Raw genomic sequence first — 20289 nt, forward strand, 5'->3', positions numbered from 1 at the left:
AATGACAACATAAGGTTTCGAGGGAATGCCGATTGATGAAGGCTATTATAGGGAGGTATTATGATCGACATCATGATCTCGGTTCGAAAAGCACACATTTTATTTATTGGCTTGTGCGACATGGAGTTAGTTACCATTACCCTAAATTTCATTTTGAGAATAATGTGCATGGCGGTTGTCGTCGGCAAAGCAGACGGTTACTCTACTGGAACACCTTGTCTTATTCTCTTTTTTATTATCTTTGTACTTTTTTAATGGTCTCATTATTCATATTTTGCCCTCTTTTTGTCAACATAGTTAAAACTAGTTTAAAATTTTCTATTTTTCATTGAAATTCAAATTTGCATGCCTGCTTTATTTGAACACATTCCATAGACACTTTAAAAAAACACAAGTTCAGTAAATTTTTCTTTTTTTCTTTATTGATGACTTATATTATTACGAAAGGCATGCAGAAACTAAGGTACTTCACATTTGTTGAATAAAACTCATGTTTGTACATTTATTACTGACAGTAGCACACTCAACACATATCATTGTATGATATATATAGTAAATTGAGTAGAACATATACATTGTACTACACTTAGATTACAGAAGGCGAATGTACGATGTAGTACCCTGGTATGTGTAACATATCATTGTCTTATAAAGTTAATATGTTATGTACGAGATACATGGTCAAGATGAACATTGTATGGCACTAAGTATAGTAATAAATTGTATGACATACCGGTACAAAATTATGCATTGTGTGACACTAAAATGAGTGTGTATATTTATGATGTTGATAGTTTTAGTTACATATAAACATCGTATGTCACTTACCTGATGCAAATATACATGGTATTTGCTTTGATCTAACCTGATACAAACATATACATTGTATTTGCTTTGATAACGAAAGATAACATTATCTATTATTGTTATATTAGGTAAATTTACCTTTTTACAACTTCAGTGTTAAACTATAATATGTAAGTATATGTACCTATGGTAATAAGATCTAATATGTATACGTCCAATGAATATATTACAAGATGATGTTAACAATGTCAACCATAACATACGTTTGTTATAAACAATTACGAAAAGGACATATAGAAAACCTATAAAATGAACTGAACTAAGATATGCTCTAAACTTGAGCGTGAGAAGCTACTGTATAATATTTATAAGAGCTGTGAATAATGAAATAACTGAATTTACAAAAAGATTCTCTCAAAATAACAAGTATATTATTAGTAATTTGTCAGTTACATATGTACCTAATTTGGAATTTGATCAATATTTAAAGTGACCAAACTGTCAATTGAACTTGATTTCGCTATGACGCCATATTCTAGAATGACCCACCAGCTACCCCACCTCCGTCTCCAGTTTCTCCACCAGTGAATGTTTCCGGTTTGTCCTCACGGTTCTTGTCCGGGTCATTTGACCTACCCCTGTGGTAGCCGCCATGGCTTCTCCGCCAACCGCACACTCCTCCAATGATGGCCATGATCACAACGAAGAAGCAGATAATGACAATGAGTATTATCATGCCAACTCCCAGCTCCACGTGTTCTGCAGGCGGGTAACATTTGCCAGTTCGAAGGACTTGTCTGATGGCAAAAATTACATGATCATATTTAAAGGTAAGGAATTAAGGTACACATATTTTGGATAATAATTACGATTGTTTTTTCACATTGATATCATCATGTCGTCTTCAAATACAGTACCTTGTAGCATGTGTCAAAATGTTGAAATTGTTGAACCATATGTTGATTTTATAGTATTAATGGAACAAAACCATTACATATGACTAGAAAATATTAACGTTTCTTGAGTATGAACTAGCTAACTTCGGCGTCTCAAGTAGATTAAATATTGAAATACTGCAAAGATAATATTTTAACCCTAATAAATACTAGCCGGAATAGTCGAAATACCACTCGGCCAGAGAGTCTTCTCTTTAGCGCAATCGGTTGAGAGATCGGTTAAGCGTAAGTGTAGTAAGCCAAAGGACCCGGGGTCGATCCCTAGTGGAGGCAGTGATTTAAATTCAATTCTACCATGTTTGCTTTGCAACGGCAGTTTTGATTGGTTTAAAACCATGTATTATTTTCCAATAATACACGCTCGTGCCAATAATACACGCTCGTGAGTCACGGCTGTTACAACTTTATATATCTAATATTCACTTATTTCTTATAAGGTTACAATAGCCGAGTGGGCTAATGGGTTAGTCTTTCATTAAATTTTTATCACGACGCGAGTTCGAATCCTACGGAGGCCCCCTTTTTTTCTTTTCTTTATCCCTTTTTTTAATTTTCATATTCAACGCCATATTATATATGCTCTTGATCGTAGTACTGTAGTGCCTGTAAAGAAATGTATATTTCATCAACAAATAATGCAATACTCAAGAAATAAATTACAAGGTTTTCCCGGGGTTTCTTTGCTGTTTTTCTATTAGAAAGAGGTCGATCACAGAACTAAACAGTACATGGTAGAATAGAAATAATCAACTTTGACTCGTGTGTTGTTGCAGGATATACAACTCGGACTCGGATATTTTGCAATTTTAATTAATAACTCAGCGGCCTGAGTTATTAATTAAAATTGCAAAATATCCGAGTCCGAGTTGTATATCCTGCAACAATACACGAGTCATCGTTAATTATTTCTTAATTAATCATGCCTTCTATCACAGAACTGTAAGTTTTGACGAAGATAATTTTCTCTAGACTTACCATCCTGGTAAATGAACTGATGTGTTATGGAAGATTCGCGGACTATCAAACTGATGAGATTGCAAGACTGATGTTGCCATGTTTATGTAGTTTATGAACGCGTTTATATTTTCTTTAACTACAAAACCTATAGATAATAGCGTAATATTTATACTAGTCTAAAATAGTGTATCATATGTACCACCGTTCATTGATGGTTAACTTTGATTGTTTATGACGTTTGAAGTCCTGTATTGCACATGATTTACATTGTTTCATTGTTGGTTATTTTTCAGCACATCTACATCGTGGTAATTGCTTTTTGTTTTGATTATTGAAAATGATATTTTTTGCCTTTTAACTGATAAACCTTAATGTTTTCCTGGAGTACATTTTGTCAGTAGATGGATGAATTCCTCAAAGGTTTAAGGTTTTGTATGTGTTTGGTGCTATGTTTTGTGTGGTCCCTGTTTATCCTCCCATTTTCTGGGTTACTATTTCAGGATCAGTATTGAACGCATTGTTTTTTTTTATCCAAGCCATATAAACACAATGTTATTCTGTTAATTGGTTAAATTAATCATAAGTGTATTCGACATCTATTTCATTGCAGGCTCTATTCAGTTTCGAAAGCTTACGGTGTATCTACATGTTTCAATGTGAGGTTATCTTTTTTATGAATATATCATCATCTTAAACAAGATAATGCCTTACCCATATCGAGTAACCATGTGGTCCAGCGCCTCAAACACGCGATCATCTCTAAACATAGGTTTGGCCTCATTAAAGATATCCCCGGTACAGTTCACTGAAAGGACGCTCTCAACTCTCGAACTTGTCGATGTCATCACCTTTGAAAATAGAAATGAATAGTTGTTTCAACGAACGGATAGTGTGCATATGTGATTGAAATGGTGTACCCTGGCAAGCAAAGTTGTTATTTATACATGGCGCAATGTTGATCTAGTACCTATCCAAAATCCAAATCATATAAGATATCTTATAATGTATGTAAGATATGTATTATGTTTATAAAACATCTGAATTTTTAGCCCACCATCATCAGATGGTGGGCTATTCAAATCGCCCTGCGTCCGTGGTCCGTCGTCCGTCCGTCCGTCCGTAAACAATTCTTGTTATCGCTAATCCTCAGAAAGTACTGAAGGGATCTTTCTCAAATTTCATCTGTAGGTTCCCCTTGGTGCCTAGTTATGCATATTGCATTTTGGGACCGATCGGAAAACAACATGGCCGACAGGCAGCCATCTTGGATTTTGACCATTGAAGTTTGTTATCGCTATTTCTGAGAAAGTACTGAAGGGATCTTTCTCAAATTTCATATGTAGGTTCCCCTTGGTGCTTAGTTATGCATATTGCATTTTAGGACCAATCAGAAAACAACATGGCCGACAGGCAGCCATCTTGGATTTTGACCATTGAAGTTTGTTATCGCTATTTCTGAGAAAGTACTGAAGGGATATTTCTCAAATTTCATCTGTAGGTTCCCCTAGGTGCCTAGTTATGCATATTGCATTTTGGGACCGATCGGAAAACAACATGGCCGACAGGCAGCCATCTTGGATTTTGACCATTGAAGTTTGTTATCGCTATTTCTGAGAAAGTACTGAAGGGATCTTTCTCAAATTTCATATGTAGGTTCCCCTTGGTGCTTAGTAATGCATATTGCATTTTAGGACCAATCAGAAAACAACATGGCCGACAGGCAGCCATCTTGGATTTTGACCATTGAAGTTTGTTATCGCTATTTCTGAGAAAGTACTGAAGGGATATTTCTCAAATTTCATACGTGGGTTTCCCTTGGTGCCTAGTTATGCATATTGCATTTTGGGACCGATCGGAAAACAACATGGCCGACAGGCAGCCATCTTGGATTTTGACAATTGAAGTTTGTTATCGCTAATTCTCAGAAAGCACTGAAGGGATCTTCCTGAAATTTTATATGTAGGTTCCCCTTGGTGCCTAGTTATGCATATTGTATTTTGAGACTAATCAGAAAACAACATGGCCGACAGGCAACCATCTTGGATTTCGAAAATTGAAACTGATTATCGCTATTTCTAAGAAACTAATGAAGGGATCTTCCTGAAATTTCATATGTAGGTTCCCCTTGGTGCCTAGTTATGCATATTGTATTTTGAGACTAATCAGAAAACAACATGGCTGACAGGCAGCCATCTTGGATTTCGAAAATTGAAACTGGTTATCGCTATTTCTAAGAAACTAATGAAGGGATCTTCCTGAAATTTCATATGTAGGTTCCCCCATGTGCCTTGTTATGCATCTTGCATTTTGAGACCAATCGGAAAATAACATGGCCGACAGGCAGCCATCTTGGATTTTGACAATTGAAGTTTGTTATCGCTATTTCTCAGAAAGTAATGAAGGAATCTTTCTCAAATTCCATATATAGGTTCCCCTTGGTGCCTAAATCTTAAATTTTGTATATAGGTTTCCCTTGTTTGAAAAGTACTAGAGGTTTCTTCTGAATTTACACAGATTAGTAAGACTTAGAAGAAGAGAAAAGTAGAGAATAGATCAATCTGACATGGAACCTATGAAGAACATTCAATGGTGGGCGCCAAGATCCCCCTGGGATCTCTTGTTATAAGATATCTTAAATACTTATCTGATTTGAATTTATGATGTATCTTATATCTTTTATAAGATATCGTATACAATATACATATATACATGTATATGATGTCTTATAAAAATATCTTACACTATAAATAATATACCTTATATACTTTTCTTTATATGATATATAATATATCTGATTTAATTTTCTTTATGAGATGTCTTATAAATCTATGAGATATCTTATATGATAGATAGGTATTTCATATACTTTGAGAAATACCTTATATAATTTATAAGACACCTTATAAAGGAAACAAGAGATCCCAGAGGGATCTTGGCGCCCACCATTGAATGATCTTTATAGGTTCCATGTCAGATTGATCTTTTCTCTACTTTTCCCTTCCTCTAAGTCTTACTAATCTGTGTAAATTCAGATAAAGCCCTCTAGTACTTTTCAAACAAGGGGAACCTATATATAAAATTTAAGATTTAGCGATAATGGCTGTCTGTCGGCCATGTTGTTTTCGGATTGGTCCCAATATGCAAAACTAGGCACTGAGGTGAACCTACATATGAAATTTGAAAAAGATCCCTTCAGTACTTTCACAGAAATAGCGATAACAAACTTCAATTGTCAAAATCCAAGATGGCTGCCTGTCGGCCATGTTGTTTTCTGATTAGTCTCAAAATGCAATATGCATAACTAGGCACGGAGGGGAACCTGCATATGAAATTTCAGAAAGATCCCATCATTACTTTCTGAGAAATAGCAATAACAAACTTCAATTGTCAAAATCCAAGATGGCTGCCTGTCGGCCATGTTGTTTTCTGATTAGTCTCAAAATGCAATATGCATAACTAGGCATCGAGGGGAACCTGCATATGAAATTTCAGAAAGATCCCTTCAGTACTTTCTGAGAAATAGCGATAACAAACTTCAATTGTCAAAATCCAAGATGGCTGCCTGTTGGCCATGTTGTTTTCCAATTGGTCTCAAAATGCAATATGCATAACTAGGCACCAAGGGGAACCTACAAATGAAATTTGAGAAAGATCCCTTCAGTACTTTCTGAGAAATAGCGATAACAAACTTCAATTGTCAAAATCCAAGATGGCTGCCTGTCGGCCATGTTGTTTTCTGATTAGTCTCAAAATGCAATATGCATAACCAGGCACCGAGGGGAACCTGCATATGAAATTTCAGAAAGATCCCTTCATTACTTTCTGAGAAATAGCGATAACAAACTTTAATTGTCAAAATCCAAGATGGCTGCCTGTCGGCCATGTTGTTTTCTGATTGGTCTCAAAATGCAATATGCATAACTAGGCACCAAGAGGAACCTACGTATGAAATTTCAGAAAGATCCCTTCAGTACTTTCAAAGAAATAGCAATAACAAACTTCAATTGTCAAAATCCAAGATGGCTGCCTGTCGGCCATGTTGTTTTCTGATTGGTCTCAAAATGCAATATGCATAACTAAGCACCAAGGGGAACCTACATATGAAATTTGAGAAAGATCCCTTCAGTACTTTCTGAGAAATAGCGATAACAAACTTCAATTGTCAAAATCCAAGATGGCTGCCTGTCGGCCATGTTGTTTTCTGATTAGTCTCAAAATGCAATATGCATAACCAGGCACCGAGGGGAACCTGCATATGAAATTTCAGAAAGATCCCTTCATTACTTTCTGAGAAATAGCGATAACAAACTTTAATTGTCAAAATCCAAGATGGCTGCCTGTCGGCCATGTTGTTTTCTGATTGGTCTCAAAATGCAATATGCATAACTAGGCACCAAGAGGAACCTACGTATGAAATTTCAGAAAGATCCCTTCAGTACTTTCAAAGAAATAGCAATAACAAACTTCAATTGTCAAAATCCAAGATGGCTGCCTGTCGGCCATGTTGTTTTCTGATTGGTCTCAAAATGCAATATGCATAACTAAGCACCAAGGGGAACCTACATATGAAATTTGAGAAAGATCCCTTCAGTACTTTCTGAGAAATAGCGATAACAAACTTCAATTGTCAAAATCCAAGATGGCTGTCTGTCGGCCATGTTGTTTTCCGATTGGTCTCAAAATGCAATATGCATAACTAGGCACCAAGGGGAACCTACAAATGAATTTTGAGAAAGATCCCTTCAGTACTTTCTTAGGATTAGCGATAACAAGAATTGTTTACGGACGGACGGAGGGACGGACGGAGGGACGGACGGACGGACGGACGGAGGGACGGACGGACGACGGACCACGGACGCAGGGCGATTTGAATAGCCCACCATCTGATGATGGTGGGCTAAAAATACAAGGTATCTTATTTATCAAATCATATATCTTATAAAGTATATACGATATCTTGGTTTAACGGTCACACAATTTACCAATCCTTTATCAACAAAATGAAATTAAAACGACAACAACAATCTAACTTATGGTAACTATTCCACGTAGTCGTCAGCGTTACAGCCGATAACATTATCCTTTACTAATACTTTCGTCGGTGACAAAACTCGTCCTATATCTATATTCTAGTATTGTTTTGGCCGATTGGGATTTGTACTAACTAGGTATAGATATATAGGTTTCTATACTTATGGCCCCTCGTAGCAAATGTATACATTTCTAGTTTGCTGATGTTTTGTTCTTCGATTTTCGCAGAAATTGTGTATGTATATCTATATGTACTACTATATCACATTATTACAATTATAACTGACGAGTATGCGACATAGTTTTAACAGGGTGCAAGAGGACATATTTAATTTTCATGAATATCTAGTATGGTCATTAGCAGTACCAAACGGTCCACAAAGGACGAAACAGTTGTATGATGAAGATTTCTTTTGGTATTTGCCTTTGCTCATTATTGATATTTGAAGATGTTCTTTGACGGTTCAGTCATACAAACTTTGATCCGAGTTTTTCTCTCAGATCCATGCAGATTAACATTTTCTCCAGAGAAGGTTTACTGTATTATAATCATATTCAATCGGTTAAAAAGGCACCAATCTATGGCAATTTTTGCACATTACCTTTCTGTCCTCTTGCGAGTAGAAAATTACGATGTTATTGTCACAGTTACCAAACTTCCAGGACACCGACCTTAGATAGGCGGAGAACTCAATAGCCATATTTTCTTTATCGACATTTTGTGAGAGGACGCTGAAAAATAATACAAATTTACGTAGATTTTTGTGAATTAGTTTAATACAATGTGTGATGTATATGTATTTAGTTTATACAATGTGTAAAAGTTTTCTACAACGTGTAACTTAGTTTTCCATAATGTGTAACTTAGTTTTCTACAATGTGTAATTTAGTTTTACGCAATTTCTACAACATGTGGCGTAGTTTTATACAACAATTTTGCCTTAGTTTTATACAATATGTGACTTAGTTTTATACAATGTGTGTCTTAGTTTTATACAATGTGTGTCTTAGTTTTATACAATATGTGACTTAGTTTTATACAATATGTGTATTAGTTTTATACAATGTGTGTCTTAGTTTTATACAATGTGTGTCTTAGTTTTATACAATGTGTGTCTTAGTTTTATACAATGTGTGTCTTAGTTTTATACAATATGTGACTTAGTTTTATACAATGTGTCTTAGTTTTATACAATGTGTGTCTTAGTTTTATACAATATGTGACTTAGTTTTATACAATGTGTGACTTAGTTTTATACTTGTGACTTAGTTTTATACAACGTGTGACCTAGTTTTACAGTGTGTGACTTAGTTTTATACAATGTACGACTTAGTTTTATACAATTCGTGTCTTAGTTTTATACAATCTGTGACTTAGTTTTATACAATGTGTGACTTAGTTTTATACAACGTGTGACTTAGTTTTATACAACGTGTGACCTAGTTTTACAGTGTGTGACTTAGTTTTATACAATGTATGACTTAGTTTTATACAATTCGTGTCTTAGTTTTAGACAGTGTGTGACTTAGTTTTATACAATATGTGACTTAATTTTATACAATGTGTGACTTAGTTTTATACTTGTGACTTAGTTTTATACAATGTATGACTTAGTGTTATACAATGTGTGTATTAGTTTTATACAATGTGTGTCTTAGTTTTATACAATTCGTGTCTTAGTTTTAGACAATGTGTGTCTTAGTTTTATACTTGTGACTTAGTTTTATACAATGTGTGACTTAATTTTATACAATCTGTGACTTAGTTTTATACAATCTGTGACTTAGTTTTATACAATATGTGACTTAATTTTATACAATCTGTGACTTAGTTTTATACAATATGTGACTTAATTTTATACAATGTATTACTTAGTTTTATAATGTGTTAAAAAGATATTACTCGACGGCAGGAATTATGGGTGTTTTTATAACTAAATATGCTTTGAACAACGAATCGATAATTTTTTGGTATTTGCCATCTGGATCCAGATAAAATTTATACTTTTTTTTTCATGACATCCCAAAGAGGGAGTATATTCGAAAACATTTTGAATAATACAACTACTTACAGTAAATTCCTTGGATGACTTATGTTCCGTCATAACCAACTATGATTTAATCGAATGAAACAGTGGGAAAGTGACTAAATAACTTACAAAGAATGTACTGCCATCTTTCGTACGAGCGCCACCCCGATTTTGTAGCCATCCTGTCCGTCCACACATTTTCTGCAGCCACATATACCGTTGGTGGCGATGGCATCAATCTTCTCATCCAGTACGTCGGCTGTTTAAACAAATGGCATTATTACACTCATCCTTGATTATAATTTAATTAAGAATTTACCTGCTCCCTATAGACAAGCGAGTAAAGTATATTACAACTCATAACAGAGGAAACTTACTGTGGGACACCTGTAACATGGTAGACTTACTGTGGGACTCCTTTAGCTTTGCAGACTAAATGTAGGAATCCTCTCGCCTGGAAGACTAACTGTGGGACCCCTCTAACCTGGTAGACTAACTGTGGGACCCCTATAGCCTGGTAGACTAATTGTGGGACCCCTATAGCCTGGTAGACTAACTGTGGGACCCCTCTAACCTGGTAGACTAACTGTGGGACCCCTATAGCCTGGTAGACTAACTGTGGGACCCCTATAGCCTGGTAGACTAACTGTGGGACCCCTATAGCCTGGAAGACTAACTGTGGGACCCCTCTAACCTGGTAGACTAACTGTGGGACCCCTATAGCCTGGTAGACTAATTGTGGGACCCCTATAGCCTGGCAGACTAACTGTGGGACCCCTCTAACCTGGTAGACTAACTGTGGGACCCCTATAGCCTGGTAGACTAATTGTGGGACCCCTATAGCCTGGCAGACTAACTGTGGGACCCCTCTAACCTGGTAGACTAACTGTGGGACCCCTATAGCCTGGTAGACTAATTGTGGGACCCCTATAGCCTGGCAGACTAAATGTGGGACCCCTCTAGCTTGGTATACTCACTGTGGGACCCCTATAGCCTGGTAGACTAATTGTGGGACCCCTATAGCCTGGTAGACTAATTGTGGGACCCCTATAGCCTGGCAGACTAAATGTGGGACCCCTCTAGCCTGGTATACTCACTGTGGGACCCCTATAGCCTGGTAGACTAGCTGTGGGACCCTCTAGCCTGGTAGACTAACTGTGGGGCCCCTCTAGCCTGGTAGACTAACTGTGGGACCCCTATAGCCTGGTAGACTAACTGTGGGACCCCTCTAGCCTGGTAGACTAACTGTGGGACCCATTTAGCCTAGTAGACTAACTGTGGGACCCCTATAGCCTGGTAGACTAACTGTGGGGCCCCTCTAGCCTGGTAGACTAATTGTGGGACCCCTATAGCCTGGCAGACTAAATGTGGGACCCCTCTAGCCTGGTATACTAACTGTGGGACCCCTATAGCCTGGTAGACTAGCTGTGGGACCCTCTAGCCTGGTAGACTAACTGTGGGACCCCTCTAGCCTGGTAGACTAACTGTGGGACCCATTTAGCCTAGTAGACTAACTGTGGGACCCCTATAGCCTGGTAGACTAACTGTGGGGCCCCTCTAGCCTGGTAGACTAATTGTGGGACCCCTATAGCCTGGTAGACTAATTGTGGGACCCCTATAGCCTGGCAGACTAAATGTGGGACCCCTCTAGCCTGGTATACTAACTGTGGGACCCCTCTAGCCTGGTAGACTAACTGTGGTACCCCTATAGCCTGGTAGACTAACTGTGGGACCCCTATAGCCTGGTAGACTAATTGTGGGACCCCTATAGCCTGGTAGACTAATTGTGGGACCCCTATAGCCTGGCAGACTAAATGTGGGACCCCTCTAGCCTGGTATACTAACTGTGGGACCCCTCTAGCCTGGTAGACTAACTGTGGGACCCCTATAGCCTGGAAGACTAACTGTGGGACCCCTCTAACCTGGTAGACTAACTGTGGGACCCCTCTCGTCTGGTAGACTAACTGTGGGACCCCTCTCGTCTGGTAGACTAACTGTGGGACCCCTATAGCCTGGTAGACTAACGGTGGGAAGCCTATAGCCTTGTAGACTAACTGTGGGACCCTCTAGCCTGGTAGACTAATTGTGGGACCCATTTAGCCTGGTAGACTAACTGTTTGACTCCTCTAGCCTGGTAGACTAACTGTGGGACCCCATAGCCTAGTACATTAACTTTGGGACCCCTCTAGCCTGGAAGACTAACTGTGGGACCCTTCTAACCTGGTAGACTAACTGTGGGAAGCCTGTAGCCTGGTAGACTAACTGTGGGAAGCCTGTAGCCTGGTAGACTAACTATGGGACCCCTCTAGCCTGGTAGACTAACTGTAGGACCCATCCAGCCTGGTAGACTAGTTGTGGGACCCCTTTAGCCTGATAGACTAACTGTTTGACTCCTCTAGCCTGGTAGACTAACTGTGGGACCCCATAGCCTAGTACATTAACTTTGGGACCCCTCTAGCCTGGAAGACTAACTGTGGGACCCCTATAGCCTGGGAGACTAACTGTGGGACCCCTATAGCCTTGAAGACTAACTGTGGGGCACCTCTAGCCTAGTAGGCTAACTGTGGGAAGCCTGTAGCCTGGTAGACTAACTATGGGACTCCTCTAGCCTGGTAGACTAACTGTAGGACCCATCCAGCCTGGTAGACTAACTGTGGGACCCCTATAGCCTGGTAGACTAACTGTGAGATCCCTCTAGCCTAGAAGACTAACTGTGAGACCCCTATAGCCTGGTAGACTAACTGTGGGGCCCCTCTAGCCTGGTAGACTAACTGTGGGACCCCTATAGCCTGGGAGACTAACTGTGGGACCCATCTAACCTGGTAGACTAACTGTGGGACCCATCTAACCTGGTAGACTAACTGGAGGAATCCTCTAGCCTGGTAGACTAACTGTGGAACCCCTACAGCCTGGTAGACTAACTGGAGGAACCCTCTAGCCTGGTAGATTAGCTGTGGGACCCTCTAGCCTGGTAGACTAACTGTGGGACCCCTCTAGCCTGGTGGACTAACTATGGGACCCCTCTAGCCTGGTAGACTAACTGTGGGACCCCATAGCCTAGTACATTAACTTTGGGACCCCATAGCCTAGTAGACTAACTGTGGGACCCTTCTAGCCTGGTAGACTAACTGTGGGAAGCCTGTAGCCTGGTAGACTAACTATGGGACCCCTTCTAACCTGGTAGACTAACTGTGAGATCCCTCTAGCCTGGTAGACTAACTGTGAGACCCCTACAGACTGGTAGACTAACTGTGGGGCCTCCATAGCCTAGTAGACTAACTGTTGGACCGCTATAGCCAAGTAGACTAAGTGTGGGACCCCTATAGCCTGGTAGACTAAGTGTGGGGACCCCTATAGCCTGGTAGACTAACTGTGGGACTCCTATAGCCTGGGAGACTAACTGTGGGACCCATCTAACCTGGTAGACTAACTGTGGGACCCCTACAGCCTGGTAGACTAGTTGTGGGACCCCTACAGCCTGGTAGACTAACTGGAGGAACCCTCTAGCCTGGTAGATTAGCTGTGGGACCCTCTAGCCTGGTAGACTAACTGTGGGACCCATCTAGCCTGGTGGACTAACTATGGGACCCCTCTAGCCTGGTAGACTAACTGTGGGACCCCATAGCCTAGTACATTAACTTTGGGACCCCTCTAGCCTGGGAGACTAACTGAGGGACCCTTCTAGCCTGGTAGACTAACTGTGAGATCCCTCTAGCCTGGTAGACTAACTGTGAGACCCCTACAGCCTGGTAGACTAACCGTGGGACCCCTCTAGCCTGGTAGACTAACTGTGGGGCCCCTCTAGCCTGGTAGACTAACTGTGGGGCCCCTCTAGCCTGATAGACTAACCGTGGGACCCCTCTAGCCTGGTAGACTACCTGTGAGACCCCATAGCCTAGTAGACTAACTGTGGGACCCCTATAGCCTGGTAGACTAACTGTGGGGCCCCTCTAGCCTGGTAGACTAACTGTGGGACCCCTATAGCCTGGTAGACTAACTGTGGGGCCCCTCTAGCCTGGTAGACTAAATGTTGGACCCCTATAGCCTGGGAGACTAACTGTGGGGCCCCTCTAGTCTGGTAGACTAACTGTGGGACCCCTATAGCCTGGTAGACTAACTGTGGGACCCCTCTAACCTGGTAGACTAACTGTGGGACCCCTACAGCCTGGTAGACTAACTGGAGGAACCTGCTAGCCTGGTAGACTAGTTGTGGGACTCTCTAGTCTGGTAGACTAACTGTGGGACCCCTACAGCCTGGTAGACTAACTGGAGGAACCCTCTAGCCTGGTAGATTAGCTGTGGGACCCTCTAGCCTGGTAGACTAACTGTGGGACACCTACAGCCTGGTAGACTAACTGGAGGAACCCTCTAGCCTGGTAGACTAGCTGTGGGACCCTCTAGCCTGGTAGACTAACTGTGGGACCCCTCTAGCCTGGTAGACTAACTGGAGGAACCCTCTAGCCTGGTAGATTAGCTGTGTGACCCTCTAGCCTGGTAGACTAACTGTGGGACCCCTCTAGCCTGGTGGACTAACTATGGGACCCCTCTAGCCTGGTAGACTACCTGGAGGATCCCTCTAGCCTGGTAGACTAACTGTGGGACCCCATAGCCTAGTACATTAACTTTGGGACCCCTCTAGCCTGGAAGACTAACTGTGGGACCCCTACAGCCTGGTAGACTAACTGTGGGACACCTCTAGCCTTGGTAGACTAACTGTAGGACCCATCCAGCCTGGTAGACTAACTGAGGGACCCCTCTAGCCTGGTAGACTAACTGTGAGACCCCTACAGCCTGGTAGACTAACTGTGGGGCCCCTCTAGCCTTGGTAGACTAACTGTGAGACCCCTCTAGCCTGGTAGACTACCTGTGAGACCCCATAGCCTAGTAGACTAACTGTGGGACCGCTATAGCCCAGTAGACTAACTGTGGGACCCCTATAGCCTGGGAGACTAACTGTGGGGCCCCTCTAGCCTGGTAGACTAACTGTGGGACCCATATAGCCTGGTAGACTAACTGTGGGGCCCCTCTAGCCTGGTAGACTAACTGTGGGACCCCTATAGCCTGGTAGACTAACTGTGGGACTCCTCTAACCTGGTAGACTAACTGTGGGACCCCTACAGCCTGGTAGACTAGTTGTGGGACTCTCTAGTCTGGGAGACTAACTGTGGGGCCCCTCTAGCCTGGTAGACTAACTGTGGGACCCCTACAGCCTGGTAGACTAACTGTTGGACCCCTATAGCCTGGGAGACTAACTGTGGGGCCCCTCTAGTCTGGTAGACTAACTGTGGGGCCCCTCTAGCCTGGTAGACTAACTGTTGGACCCCTATAGCCTGGGAGACTAACTGTGGGGCCCCTCTAGTCTGGTAGACTAACTGTGGGACCCCTATAGCCTGGTAGACTAACTGTGGGACCCCTCTAACCTGGTAGACTAACTGTGGGACCCCTACAGCCTGGTAGACTAATTGGAGGAACCCTCTAGCATGGTAGACTAACTGTGGGACCCCTCTAACCTGGTAGACTAACTGTGGGACCCCTACAGCCTGGTAGACTAACTGGAGGAACCCTCTAGCCTTGTAGACTAGCTGTGGTACCCTCTAGCCTGGTAGACTAACTGTGGGAACCCCTACAGCCTGGTAGACTAACTGGAGGAACCCTCTAGCCTGGTAGATTAGCTGTGGGACCCTCTAGCCTGGTAGACTAACTGTGGGACCCCTCTAGTCTGGTGGACTAACTATGGGACCCCTCTAGCCTGGTAGACTACCTGGAGGATCCCTCTAGCCTGGTAGACTAACTGGAGGACCCCTACAGCCTGGTAGACTAGCTATGGGAAGCCTGTAGCCTGGTAGACTAACTGTGGGACCCATCCAGCCTGGTAGACTACCTATGAGACCCCATAGCCTAGTGGTTGTTTTAGATAATGGTATATAATGCAGAGCCGATTAATAAGGCCTGCTGTATTCTACTCCGTATTGATTGTAAGAGTGTTAATGTGGGACCTAGTAGTCTGGAAGGCTAACTGTAGGATCCCGTAGTCTGGGGGCTGTAATATGCGACTGAACAAGACCCCCTTTAACCTGAGAGACTAAATGATAGACCCCGTAGTCTGAGGGCTGTAATAAGCGATTGATCAAGACCCCCTGCAGGACAGGATTTAATTGTTTTTATTCCAATAGCTCTTCCTCAGTTGCAACAGTTGGATCTAATTTCTTTAATTTCTTTCAAGTCTGCAGTACAGTAGTATAATGTGAGGTCATATATAAAGACGGATGTGAAGGAGACACCAATAGAAATAACACAAAAAGCAAAACTAAGGAGTATGGTGGCTCGTTAGGGCCAAGTATCAAATCTCGCATTCTCGCACTCTCGACCTTATGTCGAGAACGCGAGAATGCGAAAACGCGACGGCGAGGGAGCGAAAACGCGAGAATGCCAACCACCATAAAGGAGCATTAGTTTTGCTTTTTGTGTTATTTCTATTGGTGTCTCCTTCACATCCGTCTTTATATATGACCCTGGTTGTTGCGTCACTCACAATATACTGCAATATTGATATACAACAAAGTTTATAGAATTTACATTGTCGGTTAACAACGACAAAATATAGCACAACGACGTTATACTCCATAAATAAAACAAGAAACACTCTCCAGTAAGAGAATACTGCCTAAGTGACTACGATGTGGATATATCACTAGAGTCATTAACGGACGAACCAACAGTATGGTAAAGTTTTAGTCCTTTTCACTCTACTGTTTGACTTGGTTTGGTATCTAATGTCCTATCGACAGCTATGGTCATATAACTACAGCTAACTCTACTGTATCTAACTCTAAATGTGGTGTGAAATGTGCTACTATCTTGTATCTTTTGTACAATCCTAATACTGATTACTTATACATAAATACAAGTAAATGTCTAAAGTAACATAATAAGGACCAACCAACCAATTGTTTCCCCATAGACTTTAGTGTTGACGTTTTGGAGAATATCATTAAAATTTTTGAATTCAATATGGCAATTATGGTTTATAACAAAAGTTTAGGGTCTCATATAACACGTAATTAAAAAAAAGTTGGATCCTTCAGCTCAATTTTTTTCCATGGTAGCCATTTTGAAAATGGGTGAATTTCGCAGTAAAAATTCTCAAAAATCTAAATTATTATGCCCTGACCTTTTGGGAAAAAAGTCAATCGGACTTACGAAATTTATATCTACATTTCTTTTAGACAGTTACCTATCAGGCCACATATCTATTTTGTTACTTCATAACATAATGGGCAATCAATGGCTGCCAGGCATTTTATCCCTGGCTCAACTTTCTATACACAGGGGATGTTTCTAAAATCTATTTTTTCAATTGGTTGGTTGTTCCCTAATACACCTACGTCCATGGTGTCAACCGCTTGTAACTACACAGTAAATGCGGAAATACAATTAGAAAGGCGTATTGCAAATCATAGTGCGTTTTGAAAAAAAGAAGATCAGTATTTAAAACAACCTATCAATATCAAGGACGCTATGGCCATGCTTTATGTCTGAGTCATATACCTGCATTGGTCTAAAGAAATGGTTTGCTGTACCTGTAATACATATTATGTAGGTATGTCCTTGCACATTATTCAAAGGTAGCGCATAGCTTTGCACTCGTTAGACGTAATCAATATACTTCCTATGGCTGCGGCTTTGTAACGCTGTATAGACAACGATTTGTGTTGTTTTTTTGTTTTGTTTTTTTAGTGAATGTTTGTTGTGGCATTGTTACTTTGTGATTTGAGATTCGTAGTTGTTTTGCTTTGTTATTGTTATTGATTAGTTAGTATTGTGGTGTGATATTTATAGTTTGCAAAATTATAAAACATCTTTAACAGAAATAGAACAAACGTGACATTCAAATGTTACCGCATACCACCATACTCGTGTAGTTAATGGAAGCAAAATATATACTACATCCACTCAATTCATTCAACGGGGTCGTGCGAATCTAAACACGTACTTATTTCTTTGCCAGTCTTTACATAGGATCGTGGATCCATATTTTAACAACAAAGGTATGCAGAGTAAGGAAAAATGTTCACAATAGAACTTTTCGCATTCTTCTAATTAAACGAACAAGTACAAAATAACGCACAGCGTAAACATACAAATGACAATGGAACCGCCAAAAAACAAGATATAGCACAGCGCACAAGGAAGGGAGGATGTGTTATAACATCACACACAATGAGAAGCCATGACATTTGTAACGCATAGAGCAACGTATACCACATCTTAATCACTGAAACATATATCAGTACAGAAAGAGGGTGTGTGTATTCTGTGGAAAAGATCCCAAACGGACGGCGAATGAAGGTTAATTCCATGTCTCAAATCAGATGCAAGTCTCATTTGAACTTCCATTTAACACTGTTTTATTTACACAGCAATTAATAGTCCTATTGTATTCCTTAGTTGTCCTCAGCTGTAAACAATCCCCTTACTACTGATTTATTTTTCTAATATTTTGAACAAATATATTTCTTGAGTTTAGAGCTGAAATTGTTAGGAAATATTGCAAGCTAAAACGTAACACTATAAAAATTCATAATTTGAGAGAACTGTTTAAATTGTAGTCTGTGGAAATTCAACGAGGCTTTCAAAGAACGTGCCGCCCCTCTTACAAGGTTCTAACGACGAAACAAGATACAATTCAATTCAATTTAGTTCTATTCCGTAAGTAAGACGCATTGGACACCTGTAGATTACAACTTACAAATGATACAAATGCTATACACAGATAAAGATATAGATCTAATTTTAGCGACGACTGAGGACAATTATTACATTACATGAGCCATGTAGCTTATAATTATCGAAGAATTTATTTTCTGTGAGTTATTCATGACTTAAATTGTGGTTTCATATTAACTTTGATATGATAATGATATACGATACAGCAGGTCTCTTAGCATGTACAGTGTTAAATGTTAGTAGATTACTATCAGCGATAAGGGGCAAAGATACCACTATCCGCACAGGACAGATAGCCTAGCTGTTCCTAGGCGCCATGAATTATCTCTTGAACGAAATAACGAAACAAAGATCAGTATGATATGGCACTAAAAATAGACTCCAAGTGACGCATACATCGCTGTTGTGGTGATGTAATGTCCGTTAATAAAGGATTAATAGTTTGTGGTACAAAATACCAAACTCCTGTTCTCTGAATATATATTAACAACCGTCGTTTACTATAATAAACGGCCATATTCAAATCAGATCTGTTGTCCGAGTTTTATTATTAGTCTTACAAGCTTGCCATGGTGGATGCCCTGTATAAGATATTGTAACTAACCGAACAGGAGTTGACAAAGCCCGCAGTGCCACTATTTTGCACAAATGCCTGCGTCTAACGATGGCTATCACAAACAGACACAAGGGGCGGTGGGTACCGATAAACAGGCAGATTGTATACATTGCTATTCAGAATACTATACGTATCATACTCCAAAGATATTTTTTTTTAATCGTTAGAACATAATTCAACAACCCAAAAGTAAATGAAGTGGTTGCTCACCGTCGCGGGGTTTGAGTATCCCGGAAGGATCGCACACCCAGGATTGCATGCATTCTCGGCCGCACAGCGTGACGTTTACCCGGGGGTTGGGGAATTTCTCTTTCAGCCACTCCTTCGTAGGGTTGTTGGACGGGACCATGCAGGGTGGGGACGGTGTTGCTGTCGCCCCCGGCCGTAAGGTAGTTGCTCCGGGGCGCCGTGTACTAGCGAGACCATTATCAACCAAGACTGTTAAAACCGCCAGGTAGATATAACAGGAAGCCATGTTAGCGCGATGTTTTCAAACAATATACTTGGCCAGTTAAGGATAATACAGCTATCAACCCACAGGTAAAATGTTTGGTCAGACAGGATCTGTTTGTTTAAGTGACGTATTGTGGGGATTTTTTAAGGTATTTAAATTGTTGGGTCAAGGTTAAAGTTTAAAAATAAAGCCACGACATGTAATATATACCAGGGTACCTGTCGGAGTAGATTAATTGGCTCATATTTTATTCGAAGTAAAGTTTGAAATTCGCCTGCAAAAGTGCTTGCTAAAATGTTTTGATTTTATCTTGTTTTGTCAGTAAATGAAAAGTAGAAACAATTAACCTAACATCGGGTTGCTTACCTTGTTGAAATTACATCGAATACATTTGTCGGATTCATTATACCAATGTATTGAACGCTAAGCTATTGTATTTTCGCTGTATGAGGTATTCTAGCCTAATTATATCTAAAGTGCATTGTGTTGTGGCCTGCATGCATACTCTTGTGCAATTACCAATGTACAATTATCTTTTGTTTCAACTGTCGAGGTTTTCAAAACTGAATTCGGGCAATACCTGTAAAATACACACTATTGACATCTAGCCAGAGACGTGTATATCAGACGTCTCTGATCTAGCCGACGATTCCTAGGACAAAACAGCTGTATACATAGGCAGGGTACATTTGTATATCGGTTCCATTATCG

The 20289-nt window shown here is 40.5% G+C and overlaps 1 protein-coding gene across 1 annotated transcript; it reads right to left on the bottom strand.

Annotated features, from left to right (window-relative positions):
• Positions 1-405: 405 nt before the first annotated feature.
• On the bottom strand, positions 406-19674 carry LOC117327796. The gene is made up of 5 exons (XM_033884977.1): positions 19335-19674; positions 9911-10040; positions 8354-8483; positions 3432-3568; positions 406-1604 (listed from the first exon to the last, which is right to left on the bottom strand). The coding sequence occupies exons 1-5, from the start codon at positions 19597-19599 to the stop codon at positions 1343-1345; spliced, it is 924 nt and encodes a 307-aa protein (XP_033740868.1). The 5' UTR covers positions 19600-19674; the 3' UTR covers positions 406-1342.
• Positions 19675-20289: the final 615 nt, after the last annotated feature.

Source organism: Pecten maximus, chromosome 5 (genome assembly GCF_902652985.1).
Source record: "Pecten maximus chromosome 5, xPecMax1.1, whole genome shotgun sequence".
In the NCBI taxonomy this organism is placed as follows: domain Eukaryota; kingdom Metazoa; phylum Mollusca; class Bivalvia; order Pectinida; family Pectinidae; genus Pecten; species Pecten maximus.

Bases quoted from the DNA above. Each gene is read 5' to 3' on its own strand.
- LOC117327796 (XM_033884977.1), bottom strand. From the start codon at position 19,599: ATGGCTTCCTGTTATATCTACCTGGCGGTTTTAACAGTCTTGGTTGAT. The intron at 8,484-9,910 runs GTAAGTTATTTA...ATTATTTTTCAG, and splicing joins AAGATGGCAGTACATTCTTT to CGTCCTCTCACAAAATGTCG. The intron at 3,569-8,353 runs GTAATGTGCAAA...CTATTTTCAAAG, and splicing joins ACTCGCAAGAGGACAGAAAG to GTGATGACATCGACAAGTTC.